This window comes from Rattus norvegicus, chromosome 10 (assembly GCF_036323735.1).
Source record: "Rattus norvegicus strain BN/NHsdMcwi chromosome 10, GRCr8, whole genome shotgun sequence".
Lineage (NCBI taxonomy): Eukaryota > Metazoa > Chordata > Mammalia > Rodentia > Muridae > Rattus > Rattus norvegicus.
The window spans coordinates 63,520,001-63,537,254 of NC_086028.1; the positions used below are offsets into that span (position 1 = coordinate 63,520,001).

The 17,254-nt window shown below is 45.0% G+C and overlaps 1 protein-coding gene across 2 annotated transcripts in view; it reads left to right on the forward strand.

The window, feature by feature from the left end:
- Fam222b (family with sequence similarity 222, member B) overlaps positions 1 to 17,254 on the forward strand; it is a 65,772-nt gene that overhangs the window by 35,350 nt on the left and 13,168 nt on the right. For both annotated transcript variants that reach the window (NM_001109038.1, XM_006246944.3), the window contains exon 2: positions 15,519 to 15,637. In NM_001109038.1, coding sequence (NP_001102508.1) covers positions 15,556 to 15,637 — 82 coding nt within the window. In that variant the 5' untranslated portion in view covers positions 15,519 to 15,555. The remainder of the gene's footprint in view (positions 1 to 15,518; positions 15,638 to 17,254) is intronic.

Consider the following 17,254-nt stretch of genomic DNA (forward strand, 5'->3'; position numbering starts at 1 on the left):
GGTAAGACCACAGTGCTTTTGCTTAGGTTGTCCAGAGGAAATTTAACAGTTCTTAGCAGTCTTCAGCTTTAGTGATGCTCTTGTTAAAATCCATAGCGGAAGCACCAGTTGATGATTTTTTCTCCTGGCTCAACATGCTGGGCATTGGCTGGAATTCCTGAGTGATTTGCAGTGGGGGAACCATGAGAGCAATTTTGTGTTTGTCCACAAATTATCATTAGTAGTTTCATTTGCTATCAGATAGAAGGAGCAGGAGAAATGGGCTTTTTGCCAATTGCAGCTTCCCTCCGATTAGGGCGTTAGTTCAATTATGTCCAATTAGCTTTTATTGCAGATAGCAGTGACAATTACTCTCGAGTCAGTTTCGGCTGCAGTTATCCCAAGGCTGAAGTATGAACTTGATGGATTTTAATGACCACCATGGCACAGTTCACTCCCTCCCTGCAGTTACTTCTTTTTCCAGACCTCTTTTAGACAAGAGGTCAGAATGTTATAGAAGTCTGTTTCACAATTAAAACATACTGTCCTTCTTTTGAAGAGCTGTGTAGGATTATATTTTAGAAGAATCTATTAGGAACGGCCTTAATGTTTTTTTATTTCCTGAGATCATACCCTTGAGTTTACTTCTGCTTATCATAGGAGACTAGACCAAGATAGCACCAAATGTCACTCTTGGCACTGTGTGCTAATTGTGAGACAATAGTAATTTGTAAGAACAGGTTGGTCTCTGGTTGTAGTTTCAGTTCTATGGTAAGTGCAGAGGAAAACTTTTTGATTGCATATTTTTTAATCAGTAAAGATGTGGTTGCTGGGAATTGACTCAGGACCTCTGGAAGAGTGTCAGTGCTCTTAACCTCTGAGCCATCTCTCCAGCCCCTCAATAAAGAGGTTAAGGATATGCTTCCTTAGCTCCATCCGAATATTATCTGTTTGTTGACAGTCTTGTGTAGCCAAGGCTGGCCTGCTACTTGGGATGTAGCTGAGAATGACCTTGTACTTCTGATCCTTCTGTCTTCACCTCTAAGTGCTGAGATTAGAGGTTTGAAACACCATGCTGAGCTTCTGGTTCTGGGCCCCATGTATACTCGACTGGTCAATCAAGTGAGTTATATCCCCCACTCAGTTTATTTACAATGGTCTTCTTTTTCAGAATTTTCATTCATTCAGCAAGTGTGTATGCACGAGCGTCTGTGGTCTCTTCAAAGTATAGACACATCAGCAGCACTGGTGTGAGCGAAGGTCGGGGATGACTCAGCTCTCTCCTGCTTTGTGTCTTCCAGGGATCAAACTCAGGTTGTCAAATTTGGTAGCCTACCTCTACCCTCCCAGCCATCTTGCCTTCCCCTCAAACATTCTTTTACTAGAAAGTTGAAAACAACCAAGGTGTGGTAGAAAAAGAGACAGAGAAAGCCAGGTGTGGTTATGCATGTCTGCAATCCCAGTACTTAAATGGTAGAGGCAGGAGGATCAGAATCTCCAGGCCATTTTAACTACACATTAATTTCAAGGCCTTCCGTTGTCACAGACGAGAAAGAGAATCCTTCCTAACAGACCACTTTCCGAGGCATCTATGATTTCACCTCTCTACACTTGGACACTGTTCTGTTGAGGCGGGTCTCCTGTAGGAGCCCAGGCTGACCTCAGACGTTTGATCCTCTAAATTCCCCCTCTCAGGTGCTGGACTTACGGGCAAGAGCCACTAACACTTGACTCTAAGACAGATTTATCATTTTTATCATAATCATTGCTATGGCTTTGCCACAGAATGCATGGGAATGTTGAGGATGTCTTACAGAAGCTTATTCTTTTTTTTTTTTTTTTGTTCTTTTTTTCAGAGCTGGGGACCGAACCCAGGGCCTTGCGCTTCCTAGGCAAGCGCTCTACCACTGAGCTAAATCCCCAACCCCATAGAAGCTTATTCTTTTTCTACCATATTGGACTCAGGCATTGAACTCCTGCCAACTAAGCCATCTCACCAACCCTTCATAGCAGATTTGAAAGGGAAGATTTCTGGGACCAATGATTAATTTTCTGCAATTAGCAAGGCTGTGTTTTATGGAGCCAGGGTCTCAGTGTCCTATAGAGCAGGCTGGATTTGAACTTGTATCAGTTCTCATGCCTGTGGTTCAGGAATACTGGGTTGCAGGCCTGTGCTGCCTACTCTAGCAAAGCACCCTAGAGGATTGGTTCCAGAGCTGAGTGGAAGTCAGGTTTTACACAGTTTGAAGAATTGAGGTGATGCAGAATCTTTAAAGAAATGCATTGGTAAGTCGCAGAAGGTTGACGTTCTTGCACCTTCCAGAAGCTAGAGCACTTTTGCTATTGGCATTTTACTCATCCTTCACACTTGTGATGTAAGAGGCACAGCTTTATTCGACAAAGACAGACAGATTAAAGGGCAGGAGGTGCAACTCGGTTGGACAGTGCTTGCCTAACATACAAAACTCTGGGTTCAGTTCTTCAACCTGTATAAAACCTGATGTTGTGGCCAGAATTCGGGAGCTGGATCCAAGAAATCTGAAATTTGAGGATACCCTTGGCTGTGTACTGGTGTTTGAGGCCAGCCATAAAACCTTGTCTCAAAAAAGAGGTGTGGGAAGGCTCAGTGGTTAAGTGTACTTGTGCTCTTCTAGAGCACCCAGGTTCAATTCCTGGCACTCACTTTGCTGGCAGCTCATAATTGTCCCTAACTCCAGTTCAGGGTATCAGATACCCTCTGCTGAACCCAGTGGGCCTTCACACATGTGGTACACAGATACACAAACAAGCAAAATGCCCATAAATAAAAATACTTTAAAAGAAGGGGGAGTTGGTAGTTAAGAACAGATGCTACTCTTGCAGAAAACCTAGGTTCAGTTCCCAGGACCAGCATAGTAGTTTACAACTGTTTATAACTCCTTCAGTACCAGGGGATCCAGCCTTCAGGATCTTCTGGCCACTAACAGACATGCAGGCAAAGCACTCAGAAAATGGATAAATCATAGCCAGGTGTGATGGCATGTGTTTTAGTTAGGGGTTCTGATACTGCGAGGAGACACCATGATTGATCAAGGCAACTTGTATAAAGGACATTTTATTGGGCGTCGTCTTACAAGTTCAGAGGTTCAGTCCATTATAATCATGGCAGGGAGCATGGCAGCATCCAGGCAGACATGGTGCTGGAGGAGCTGAGAGTTCTACATCTTGTTCTATATCTTGTTCTGAAGGCAACCAGAAGACTGTCTTCCAGGCAGCTAGGAGGAAGGTCTCTTCCTCAGTGGGTGGACCCTGAGCGTAAGAGGAGACTTCCAAACCGCCCCGCCCCCCAACACACCCATAGCGACATGCTTTCTCCAAGGCCACATCCCCTGTGAACCAAGCAAGCATATTCAAACCACCACAGTGTGTATTTAATTCCAGCACTCAGGAGGCAGAGACTGGTTAGTCTCTGTATTGAGTTTCAGAGTAGTCAAGGTCCCACAGTAAGACCAGGTCTCAAAGAATAAGAAAAAAATAAAAGGTGCCGTAAGAAAAGTAAACTGGTCTGATGGTGCATATACTGGTAAACATATCCACTGGCCCCTTTGGGTGGGTAGGTGGGTTGGTTGGTTGGGTAGTGGTGATGGTTTTTGGTTTTTCAAGACAGGGTTTCTCTGTGTGGCCCTGACTGTCCTGGAACTTTCTTTGTGGACCAGGCTGTCCTTGAACTCATGTTAGATCCTCTTGCCTCTGCTTTCTTTTTATAGGGCTGGGACTAAAGGCGTGCATTACTACTGCCTGCTTTCTGTCTGGTTTTTGAGACAGTGGTGCTTCTGAGTTCAAGATGGCCTTGTATTCACAGTGTAGCTCATTGTATAGCCAGTCGTGGTCACAGGTGCAGCAACATAATATAGCTTACTTAGAACTTTCCTTCTGTGCTATTTGCTGTTAAATTGTTACCTGCCTCTTAATTTATTAGCATATGTAGTATGCTCATACATGTGCTGAAGATAAGTTCTGTGTTGACAGATTGTTTCCTGTCTGTCTCTGTTACACTCATGGCTTGAAGAACAGGCTGTCATTGGCTAAAACAGTTTTTATCATGGAACAGAGGCACCGGAAGGAGCACTTTACAAAAACAATCAAATCAGTCACTATAGTTAGGGTGTTAGGTCTACTTTACAACAACTATTTGTGGGTGGGGAGTGGGGGGCAGTATTGAGGCAGGATCTTACGTAAAAGTCAGTATGGTGTCCAGGTGTCTATATGACAGAGGCTGGCTTTGAACTCCTAATTCTCTTACCTCTACCTACCATATGCTGGGATTGTAGTATGATTATCACACACCATACCTAGCTCTCTGTGGTTGTTAGTGAATGTGTGTTTTGTTCTTTTGGAGTCTGTCTATCCTTGGCTATCCTATATATTGCTGTGTAGACCAGGCTGGCTTCCAACTTGGATCCACCTGCCTCTGTCTCCCAGTGCTGGATTACAAGTGTGTGCCACCACACCTGTTTTTTGTTGTTTGTTGTTTTGTTTTTTAGCTTTATTAACCTTTTTACCAGGGATTTTGTTCTTCTTTTTGTATTTCCAATATAAACTATTTCCAGAGCACCACCTAGAACTCACAGAAATCCACCTGCCTCTGCCTCTCAAGTGCTGGGATAAAAGGCATATGCCGCTATGACCAGGGGTTCCCTGGTGTTAGTGTCTCATGTAGAGATCTGGCTTCCAACTTGCTATCATGAAAAATGTCTTTGAACTCTTGTTTCCACTTCCTGAGTACTGAGATCACAGCATTTACTGTGAAACCTTGCAGTACCCCTATTTTACTATTACTGTGAGGGAAAGTAATTTTTCTTTAGAACAAGAGTCTGAGGGGCTGGGGATTTAGCTCAGTGATAGAGCGCTTACCTAGGAAGCGCAAGGCCCTGGGTTCGGTCCCCAGCTCCGAAAAAAAAGAACCAAAAAAAAAAAAAAAAGAGTCTGGCTCTTGATCTTAAGGCTTTTCTTTGCCTATATATTGGCACTTGCCACGTGGTTGTGGCAGTGGAGGTCATGTGTGGTGGTGGTGGTGTGTGGCTTTTTCTTCTTCCTGTACTGAGGAATTGAACCCAGGGCCTTGTGTATGCTGGCCAAACACAAGTCCTCCTTTTTCTTTCCCTCCTTCCGTCAGTCCCTCCCTCCCTTTCTTCCTTCCTGCTTTGCATATAGCTGGAATTGTAGGCCTGTATCACACAACCCTTTCTTTGTGTCTTGTTACTGATGCTGACATTGCAGTGTCACCAGACCCAGCATAGTGTACTTCTCCCTCTGTGTGTATTTATTATCTGGTCATCTTGGAGAGGACGGCTTCAAAGCTTAGGCTAGCTAACTTGAGTTACAGTGCAAGTGCTAGTCTGGGGTAAATCAGTTCCCAAATCTATATGAAAGTCAGTAATTCCATTTACACTGTAAAAACAATATCCTGCTAAGTTTGGCACGGTACTTGGATGGGGGGATGGGGAGGCAGAGCTAGATAGATCTCTGAATACAAGGCCAGCCTGGTCTATGTAGCAAGTTCTGGGCCAACTGGAACTAAGGAGTGAGATCCTATCTCAAAACAATAAATAAAATAAAACCATGGGCTGGCTTTTTCAACAAGTAAATGCCCTGCCATCAGACTTGATGACCTGAGTTTGATTCTAGGGACCCACATGATAAGAGAGAACAAAACTCCTGTGCTTGTCCTCTGACACATGTGGGCTCTTGCCTACACTCGCACACACACACACACACACACACACACACACACACACACACACACACACAAAGTAAATATAATAAAATAAAACCATAAGGCGAGAATAATTCTACTACTTAGAAAGCTGAGGCAAGAGAATTTCAGGTTTAAGGCCAGCCTGGGCTATATAATTAGGAAGACCCTGTGGCTTAGGTTGGTCGGTTGGTTTTGGCCTGGTCTTGTGCATATTAGATAAGTACTGTGACCAACATCCTCAGCCCAGATTGTGTAATAAAAGAGATACGATAGCCAGGCGTGGTGGTCCGTACCTTTAATCCTCACACTCAGAAGGCAAAGATTTCTGTGAATTCTAAGCCAACTTGGTCTATGTAGTGAGTTCCAGGACAGCCAGGGCTACATGATAGAAAGCCCCTGTCTCAAAATACAGAACAGTAAAAGATCATTTTAAATTTCAAGTAAAACAGTAAATGTGGTTTTGCATGTATATGGTGTATGTCTGTGTGTGGGTTTGCTTGCCCACCCCTAAGTATGTACATGCATGTGCAGAGTCTACCGCTCGATGTCTGTCTTTATCACTTTCCTCAAGGCATTTACTCGGGACTTTCTGATTTAGTTCACTTAGTGGCCAGCTTGTTCTGGGAATCCTTTCTTGAGTTCTGGGATTACAGATGGGCTACCACACCCACACTGCTTTTGTGTGAGGACTGGGGATCCAGACTCAAGTCCTCATGGTATGGGGCAAGCTGTTTCTCCAGGCCCATATGTGAATAGTTTTACAGTGTAAATAACCAAAATGTTAAGTGGAAATTTGATTTTGTTGGCAAAAATAAAATGACCTGGGGTGGGAAATGGCTCAGTGGTTAAGAGTACTGCTCTTCCTCAATACTCAGATTTGATGTCCTGCACCCACATGGTAGCTCGCAACCAGGGCATGCTCCACACTCTCTGTCCCTTAAGGGAACCAGGTACACTCAGTTATTACTCTGATCAGTCGCTGGTTCCTTCCTTTCCTTTCCTTTCCTTTCCTTTCCTTTCCTTTCCTTTCCTTTCCTTTCCTTTCTTCCCTCCCTCCCTCCCTCCCTCCCTCCCTCCCTCCCTCCTTCCCTCCTTCTCTCCTTCCCTCCTCCCCTCTCTTTCTTTCTTTTTGCCCCAGCTGCCCTGGAATTCTCTGTAGCTCAGGCTACCCTCTACCTCCTAGGTGTTGGGTTTAAAGAAGTGTGCCACCATGCCTACCTGCCAGTTTTCCTTTATTTTGGGAAAAGGGAAGAATACAGTCTCAGTAATCCTCCTGCCTCCCAGCCTCCAAGATGCTGGAATTCCAGTATCAGCACACCTGATTTACATGTACCCTCCCTCTGCCTTAGTTAGGGTTTCTGTTGCTGTGATAAAACACCATCCCCAGAACCAACTTGGAGAGAAGGGGTTTATTTCAGCTTACAGCACTCAGGTCACCCTCCATCACAGAGGGAAGTCAGGGCAGGAACCTGGAGGCAGGAGCTGATACAGAGACCATGGAGAGAAGTGCTGCCTATTGGCTTACTGGAGTGGCTTGCTCAGCCTGCTTTCTTGTGCAGTCCAGGACTACCTGCCCAGTGGTGACACTGCTGACAATAGGCCGAGTCACACATCAATCATTAATCAAGCAACTGTCCCATAGACTTGCCTATAGGCCAATCTGATGGAGACATTTTCTCACTTAAGATTTCCTCTTTCCAGATATATCTAGGTTTGTGTCAAGTTGATAAAAACCAACAAGAAATCTTTCCTCCCTCCTCCATCCCTCCTTCGCCCCCTTCCCTCCATTCTTTCCTGTGTGTTTGACAGGGTCTCACATAGTTGACCTCTAACTCAGTATGTAGCTGAAACTGGCCTGAAACTAGTCTTCCTGCTTCCACTTCCTAAGCCCTGGGTCCTCAGGAGTGTGTCATTGTCTACATTTTATAGTCTTTTTAATTACTAGATGATTGTTCTGGTTCTTATGTAGTTAGTAGTTGCTGTATTTCTCCTCTCATTTCTTTGGTGTCATGTCCTTACTCTCTGACATGCACTCGGTGTTCCTATAGATCCTTCCTTTTGCTTCTAGTCCTCTCTTCACTTCATGTCATTCTCTGTAGTTTTGATAAACAGCCTTTTTATGTGCACTGAAAATAAATATATAAATAAATAGCAAGAACACAAGTTTATAAATGCCTCTGGGGTTCTTATAAACCAGCAGTATACTTTGGTGAAACACGTAAGCGATAAGGAAGATGCCTGTGTGCTGGAACTTTACCAAAGTACATGATGACGCTCTGGGCTCAGAAACATGGCTGCACACCCACCTCAGACTGGCATCTGGACTTGTTTCTGAGTAACACCTTGTGATGTATGTACTCAGAATAGAACAAGCTTTTACAGTGACCTTAACTCTCTGTCATCCTTCCTTCACACTTGAAAGTCATTCTAGACTGGATTGGAAGCCGTCCTTTCTGGTGAGGTGACTGGGGCAAGGGGGTGGTTGTCCCAGGCAGTTTTGGCCTTTTGTGCTTTTGTGGGCATTGTGAGGAGGAGAAAAGGATAGAAACATGCACGTTCCGTAGCTGCTCTCCCAACACATGCTTTGCCAGACCCTCTGCTGCTAACGCCTGTAAAAGCACCTTTTTCTGTGTTAGGACTGCAGTCTGTAAAATTACCTAGACCAGCTGTACTGAGGAACTTATTTTTTTTCCTCTTAAAAGATAGTGTCTCGGTATGTAAACCAAGCTGGCCTTGAACTCAAAACTGTTCTCCTGCCTTGACTTTGTAGCGCTGGAGTTATAGGCTGTGCCATACCAACTTCCTTGAAAATGGTCTATGCAATCTGAAGAGATGGCCCAGTGGGTCATCCAGAGGATCAATTCCTAGCACGAATGTCAGGCAGCTCACAACTGCCTGTAATTCTAGGACTGGAGTTCTGATGCCTCTGCCTTCTGGAGCACTGTGGAGGCAGAAACAGGGAGATCTCCATGAGTTCAGGACCAGCCAGTGCTACACAGCGAGACCCCATCTCAAAAACAAAAAAGAAAAGACTAAATAACCTAAACCTTAAAACCTTTTTATTTCTATCATTTCTACAGATGAGTCAGAATTCCTAGTGTAGTTAGTCAAAGGGTAAAGTGCTTTCCTAGCAGACCTGAAGCCCTGTAGCCTTTCCAACATTACAAAACTGAAGAGACAGGCAAGTTATCCAGCCTCAGTTTCCTCAGGGGATGGTTTTTCTGTTATCTGACAGCTTTTCGTGCGGAGCAAACCAAACCAAGGCTCAGTGCTTGTCTCCACTGTCTATGGGGCCACATTGATACTCCTTCATCAAGCGTCCTTTCACCTGTGTCTGCTTCAGAACAACAGTTTCTCAGTGTTTGCTTTAGCAAGACATCCTTCCACCTACGAGCCCCAGCAAAGCATCATTTGACATAAGTTTCCAAAGACCTACAAGTTTCCACTTCACATGAACATAAGAGTAAATGCTTATTGGTCAGCACTGTCATTAATATAGGTGACTCACATAAATGAAAAGCCAAAGACCCTTTAATCTTACTCCTCCCCTCTTACATGTATGTTAGTATAGGACATACAGTCAATGGCTGGTGATATACTGGGTGGTTGATCATTTTCCTAGCTTCCATAAGTTCCTCAGTTTGAACCCCAGCAACACACACACATGCCCTGCGAAGGATTTAACCTAGTTGCTAGCACCCATATTACTGCTCACAACCACCTGTAACTCCAGTTCCAGAGGGTCTGACACTCTTTCCTGGCTTCCAGAGCTATGTGTCATACGTGTGGTATACATGCATACACACTGGCAATATACACACACATGCGATACACATAAGACATTCAGAAACCAAGCCTGTTATATGACATAGTGAACATATATGCAAAACCTGGGCCCAACCCATACAGCTCGCTTATTTACAGTTTTAAGGACATTCATTTTTTATCCCATGGAAATTAAAGTATAGGTAATCCAGTCTATCCTGGAACTCAAGCCCCTCCTGCCTTTACTTCTGTAGTGTTGGGATTGTAGGCGTGTGTGAGCCACCACACACAGCTGTATGGGCAGCCTTTTAAATCTTTGAGGTGAATTTCTCCTGTGCCTGAGTCGTGTTGTTTCTGAGACAAGGTCACACTGTAGTGTAGTCTGGAAGTCACGATATTTCTGTGTCAGCTGCTTTGTGGTGTGTGCCACCTTCTGTGGGGAGGGTTTTGTTTTGTTTTGTTTTGTTTTGTTTTGTTCTTTTAATCATAGAAAGATGTTGAGTTGGGTCAAATGATTCATTTGTCTTTCATTTTATTAATGTGGTTCATATCTCTAAGTTTGCATATGTTGAAACATTTTTGCATCCTTGATATGAATCCCATTTGGTCATGGGGGATTTTTTTTTACACGTATGTTCACGAGGGATATTTGCCTGGAGGTGTTTGTTTGTAGAGCATTCACTTGTGCTATGTATGGGTTGGGTGCTTGGTGTACCACAGCTTGGCAGTCCTCTCCATTCACCATGTGGGAGGGATCTGGGGATGGAGCTCAGGTTAGCAAGCTTGGCAGGGAGAGCCTTTACCTTCCTATCCCTACCCGAGGTGTTCTTACCGTGTTCTTGTCCTTTTCTGGTGTCAGGGCAGTGCCGGCCTCGTGCAGTGTGTTGGAAGCATTTTCTCTAACAGTTTTTACAAGAGTTTGGGAGGATTGGCTCCAGTTGTTCATCAGGTGTTAAGTAGCTTTCTCCTGTCTCTGTTCTCATTGCCTTGCGCAGGTACTTATCGGCAAAGCCTGCCCAGCCTAACAACTCTGTTTTGTTATGTGATTAAACTCAAAGGTCACTCCTTCTCTCATGTAGGTCAGCTCAAGTGGCAGTGACCATTCCTGACAGGGTTTTCAGAATGCAAACCTGGTATGTAAAGTGGATGGGACATAAGCAAAGTCTGGGTTAATTCCATGCAACTGTAGCTTACTTGTGTTTTTAGGGTCACTTACTTTATCCAGTGGAGATTAAAAAAAAAAAAAAGAAACAAATGCTACTTTCCAATATACTGTATGAAACCAGCTCATATACCATGGCAGAGTGCTGTCTCGCATGGCTGGGTCATATCAGTAATCATAGTAACAGTGCCAACAGAGCAATGGCAGAGGGCCTGCCTGGCCAAACTGACAACCAGAGCTCAGGAGTCAGAGTGGAAGGGGGCCCTGCACATGCTACAGACTTGGTCTCTGATTCCCACAGTGCACATTGTGACATGTGTGCACATCTCTCTCTCTCTCTCTCTCACACACACACACACACACAATTTTAGTTTCAAAGTAAGTTCCAGGGCTGGAGACTTAGCTGAGGTTTTTTTGTGTTTTAATGACTAATTTTATTTTTCTGCATTTGGGTACTTTTGCTTGCCAGCATGGATGTCTCTGGACCATATGCTTGCAGTGCTGTGGAGGCCAGAAAGGGCATCAGATCCCCTGATGATGGAGTTACAAATAGCTGTGAGCTGCCACATGAGTGCTGGGAACCAAACCAGGTCCTCTGGAAGAGCAGCCAGTGCGCTCAACATCTGAGCCAGCTCTCCAGCCTCCGTTTTAAAATGCACACTTACTATGCCATTAAACTGTGAGAGTGAGCCCATTGCCCTGCCAGTGTCACCCCCTCAAAAGTCCTAAGGCCCGAGGTTAAAGTGTTACTATTGGGGTTGGGGATTTAGCTCAGTGGTAGAGCGCTTGCCTAGCAAGCACAAGGCCCTGGGTTTGGTCCCCAGCTCCGAAAAAAAGAAAAGAAAAAAAAGTGTTACTATTGTTTAGAAATATGAGCCAGTAATATTTATTAGACATCTTTTGTGTGACTACTCCTGTCCCTGACTCCAAGATTAAGATAAATCTTCTTAGGAAGTCCACCCCAGATCAGAAGATTAAAATGTTGGGCTAGAGAAGTGGCTCCATGCTTATGAGTGTGCATTGCTCTTGTAGAAGACTGGAATTCAGTTCCTAGCATCTACATGGGAGCTCACAACAGCCAGTAAGTCCAGTTCCAGAGGACCTCTGGAATATAACATAATACCCTCGTCCAGTCTCCTCACGCTCCTCCATGCATGTGGTGCACATAAACTCAGACACAGGCACACACAAATAAATTCAAAACAAACTAAAACAAAAATGATTATGATATCCAGAGAGAAAGAAGGAACTTTTGCAGTACTCAAATGATAAATAATTCAGTTAATAGTACTGGATAAAGATAGGTATAAACCAGTGATCAGGTACAAGACGGTACTCTTGCCAGAGATCCCAGCGATACTATTCAGTGTTGAACAAAGGGTGACAGTGAAAGATAGTATAATGTGAGGACCTGTTGTGACAGGTTCTGAGTCCCTGAAGAGTGGATTACCAAGGGAGAGTGGTCAAGCCTGTCATCCCAGCAGGAAGCTTAGGACAGGAGACTCTTGAAAATTCCAGATTGGCTTAGACCAAGCCATCCCTCCAGCCCCCACTTCACACACATGCATGTACATACACACACACACACACACACACACTCAGTGAACTTCCAAATCTCTCAAACTTCATGTGTTTAACACCAGCATGAACATAGTTTATAGTAATCTACAATCTCAACAAAGTCAGTCCAATATGAACATTGCTAAAATAAAATACAGCTCTTATTTCAAAGGGCATAAGATAATTTGTTCTGAGTTTAGCATGGGTGAACATGAACAGGATTCCGATTGTCCTGAGTGGTAGACTCAGGACATTTCCATAGTAGAAATGGTCACATAAACTTTATGGTCACATAGCAAAAGACAGCCATAGACAAATGCTTTTATGAAAAGCATCGTGGGGAAATCTCGTAGACAAGTTAACAAAGCTTTGCGATAAAATGTTTATGAGAGGGACTAAAGAGAGTCCAGCACATTGTCAGACAGGATTTGCAGCATTCCAACTCTCCACAGCGAGGAAGTCAGCCCGTCCATCTGCAGACTCTTCAGTGTAGATGATAACTCTTTTTTCAGACAACACTGTAATCCCAGCCCTTGGAGGCTGAGGCAGGAGGACCAGGAATTCAAAGGCAACTTTGGCTACATTAAAAGCCTCAACAATAATAAAGGCTCAGGAAGGGGTTGGGGAGGGGGGTGGATGGGATAACCTACAAATAAAAACCTTAGGTAAGGAGAGCTGGTGCCTCCATGCTCCTGGTTCATGCCTCTTATATTCAGTCCCGTGTACTTTAATCCCCAGGAGACTCTTTACCTAGTGATTAATTCTACTAAACTCCCACCCGCCATCATCAGCAACAAAACACAGAAACACCGAAAACAGTGCACTGGGTACCAGCAGTACCAGAGATGGCAGCAATTATAACATCACCACACTACTCAGACTCAGTCATCCTCATGACCCGTTACAAGAAGCAGTTTAGTCCACAGGTAATTGTCACCCCAAGTATAACTGAGAACTCCCCACAAATTGCACTTACTATGTGCCAAGCCTAAGTAATAGTCTGCCCTGCCGTTGCTCAAGGGCCCCTTACTTATCTACCCTGAACTCAAAGGAAGCCTGAAAGTCGCCTTATGACTTGAGGCTGTGTAGAAATGGATGCTGTGGGTGGAAGTGTCTCGTCATGGAGAGTCGTCATGGAGAGTCGTGTTGCAGATCCAGGGCCACAGTGACGCTGGGCTATCTTTAGTCCCTCTGATAACCACTTTGGGCCAACATCTTTTGTGACCAACAGATAAAAGGTTTGGAAGGTATTCTCAGCAAACCCCTAATTTCTACAAACCCAAAAGCTATGGATGTCATTAGGTAGCATCTGAGATCTACGGCCGAGATTGTCCCAAGTTGCTATTAACTTGCTTAGCTGTTTTCCCCACCAACGTTTTTGGTAAAGCATCCTGAGAGGGACTAGGGAAGCATTTTTGTTAGAAGTGGAGGTTCAGAATAGATTGTGGAAACTTGAGAACTGATGAGAAATGCTAAGAGCTGGACTTTATGGGGTTTGGGGAGCGCTAAAGACTTGTCTAAAATTAAATACTTTGTCGGTACTTCCTTTCCATCAAAAATGTGAGATGAGGTGTGTGGTGAGCATGCCTTTAATCTCACTACTAAGGTGGCTGAGGCAGGTGGATCTCTGAGTTTGAGGCTAGCCAGGGAATCATAGCACTCAGGAGCTGAAGGCAAGAGAATGAATTACCACAAGTTCGAGGCCAGCCTGGTCTTTATAGAGCATTCTAGACCAGTCAGGGCTACATTACAAGACTCCATCTCAAGGAACCAGAGGAGGAGGGGAGGGGGGAAGAGCAGGGAGAGAGAGAACAGGGTGGCAGGTTTCCCTTATCCTCTCCTGGGGCTCATCCTGACCCGGTCACCCATGGTTCTGTTCCTTTCCTTTTTCTTGGAATTAGTGTCATAAGAGCCAGCATTCATAAGGGAAGGGTATAAACAATATCTCAGTCCTTTGACTCCAGCAAGAGACTTATTTCTCGAGGCATGACAACCGGCACACTGTCTTTGTTCTTTTGAAGCTCCACCAGAGGAAGAGTCATGAAGGTCGAGCCTGTACCAGAACTCTGGGGCCGCTCTTAATTCATTGAACCATCGGATCTCAGTTCTTTCTGTAGCTGCTGTCTTAGACACTGTTTAAGCCCCCACTTTCTGGTGGGCCTGAGCTGTTAGATACTCGTCAGCACCAGGTCATTCCTCCTCCTGAGGACTCTCCCTGGGTACTGAGGTTTGCAGTCTCCATTGTGTTTAAGCTGGTCCTGTTCTTTCTTGTGAGCTGAAGCTGTAATGTGCTATCTTGACTAAGAGGTTCTGCAGTATTGGGAAGGAAATGCATGTATTTTTCTCATAATCTGCTTATTTGAGAAAACTTCATTCCTGGTGCACAAGGAAGACTTGGCAGGACTATCGGGCTGTTGTCTACATCTTGTTGATAACCATCACAGAATAAATCCACACTGTCTGGATATTATGCAGGTCATCTGGCCAAAGAGAGCTGGTGGCAGCCTGTTGCTTCTTGCTTCACTCCAACAGCAGTATCCCCTTGCTAGGGTACAGGAAGTGTAACAGTATAACAGATAGCAGGAAAGAAGGCTTCCTCAGAATTCACAAGAGGAATTCGCTGCTAAGCATGATGGTACAAGCCTTTACTCCCAGCACTCAGAGGCCAGCAGAGCTCTGAGTTGGAGGCCAGCCTAGTCAGCAGGGTGAGTTTCCAGAACAGCCAGGTCTGCACAGAGAAGCCCTGTCTTGACGACCCTTGGAGTGGACTTTCTTTGACAGTCGTTAATTGTGTGTCCTAGACTGCTCTGTACACATGACATGTCTGTAATCCCTGCAGTCAGGACTCTGAGGCAGAAGGATCACCAGTTTGGAACTCAGTTTGGGCTTCATTGCACAAAACAAAAATCAAACCCAAAACATGAGTTCAGAGTTTGGTCATAGGTGTTTGCAAGGCCTGTGCTGTAGTTCTGTAAGGCCTGACTGTCCTGATCTCCAGTAAGGACTGCAGACTGAGCTAAGCCCTCGAGTCCCCTGTGTGCAGAAGCTTTATAAGTATGGCTATGTTTTCTAATTATTTATGTGAACAGATATTTGCCAATTTTTATTTCTCCCACCCACACATGTACTGGCTGCAATATCATTTCTGTGATATTAGTAGTTGAGAGTGAATTGCTGCTCAGACAGAAATTCTTAATTAACTTGCTCACCTGCCCATACTTGGTCCTCTGCTGCTCGTATTGAAAGCCCCTGTCCCTTCCTTGAAGGAGCTGCCCTGTATTCTCTGACCTTGTTCTGTTCCGTTGTTCATTACAGTGTGAGCCACTGCCTCAGGTGCTGATGCTGCTCTGCCATGCTAGCCTGTCTACCAGGGCCAGGTGACCTGTCCTTTCAGCTTCTTTCTCACACGCAGATGAACGCTGGACTTCAGAAATGTAAGTAATCGGGATTGCGGGGACGGGCGTGTGATCCTGTGCTTCCGTCCTGTATGAGGGCTACCCACACCCATCATGTCTGTGGCGCATGTACCATGAATCTTGGTATCTCCAGGGATTCATGAGCTGAGGTGCAGGACAGCAGCTACAAAGGCCTTAGCTGTCTGTCAGCAGCGTGCAATACTTTGGTGGTCAGAGAACTCCTCTTGAATGCTGCAGTTCCCCAGTGTGTGTAAACTAAGCCGTTGCCGGCAGCTTTCCGCTGCACAGCAGAGCTACAAGAGCTTTAGTGGATGTAGGTCCTAGGCCCTTCAAAGGAGGGCTTCTCTCTGAACCCTGTGAGGAGCTGAATGAAACTCACTGACCAGCTCGCGTTGTGTCCCCCAAATAGCTATTTACACTGGTGGTGATTTTTCCATCTCTGAATACACTCTGCCCTGGAAACAGACAGTCCCGGGCGTTGCTGTCTGCCTTTCGCTCACAGAAATGAGGAAGCTTTTGCCCTCAGGGCCAGGAACCTGCTTGCTCAGGTTCCCCGGGAGTATTTGTCCACCAGTGTACTTCCCACCTGATTGAGCCTCCAAGAACTGTCAGATTTCTGAACTGATTTTTGCATTCAATTAGAGCATTATAGTTCTTGTTTTTCTCAGACTCCTATTTCTGTCCCTGCAGTACATGAAATGCAAGGAAAATAACTCTTAACTCTAGCTCACTATTACAAGTATAGTGTCTAAATGTAACAACAGCCCTGAGTTTGTAATAAACCTTTTAGAGCAAAAAGAGGCGGTAGGTGGGGGGTGGGGCTTCCCTCCAACAGTTCTGCACTTTACCCGAGTCCTTCGTGGCAGCCATTAGTAAACTTTGTCTGTAAATACCAGAAAGCCATTATTTTTAGCTCTCCGGGCAACAGTCTGTTGCATCTGCTCAGCTGCCTCTGATCAAAGGCAGCCATGGACAACATGGGAATGGCCAGGGTAGTTTCATTTCAGTAGAGTTTTCTACAAAAGCACAGTACAGCTACACTTACTTAGCAGGCGGTTCATGAATAGTCTGCTGTGAGACTATCAGCAGTCGAAAATAGTCTAGTCTTAGTGGGTGTACTGGTATAGGCCTGTAAAACCAGCTACTTGGAAGGCTGAGGCAGGAAGATTTCAAGTTCAAGGCCATCCTAGGCAGCTTAGCTCTTGAACCCTGTATAGAAATAAAAATAAAAATAAAAGCTGGGTTGTGGTGATGCACCTCTTTGTTCCAGTACTCTGGACATAGAAGTAGGTGGATCTCTTGAGTTCCAGGACAGCCAAGACTACACAGGGAAACCCTGTCTTGAGAAGACAAAAATAAAAACAAATAAATAAAAATAGAGCTGGGCGTGGTGGCACACAACTTTGATCTCAGATTTTTGGGAGGTAGAAGTAAGCAAATATCTGAGTTTGAGGCCATCCTGGTCTACATAGCAAGTTCCTGGCTGATGACACAGAACGAGACCCTGTGTATCCCATCTGTCTATGTCTCTGTTTGTCTGTCTGTGCTCCCCCCCGCCCCCCCCCCTCCCCACACACACACACAAGCTGGGTGCTAGTGGCATATGCCTTTAAACTCAGGAAGCAGAGGCAGGCC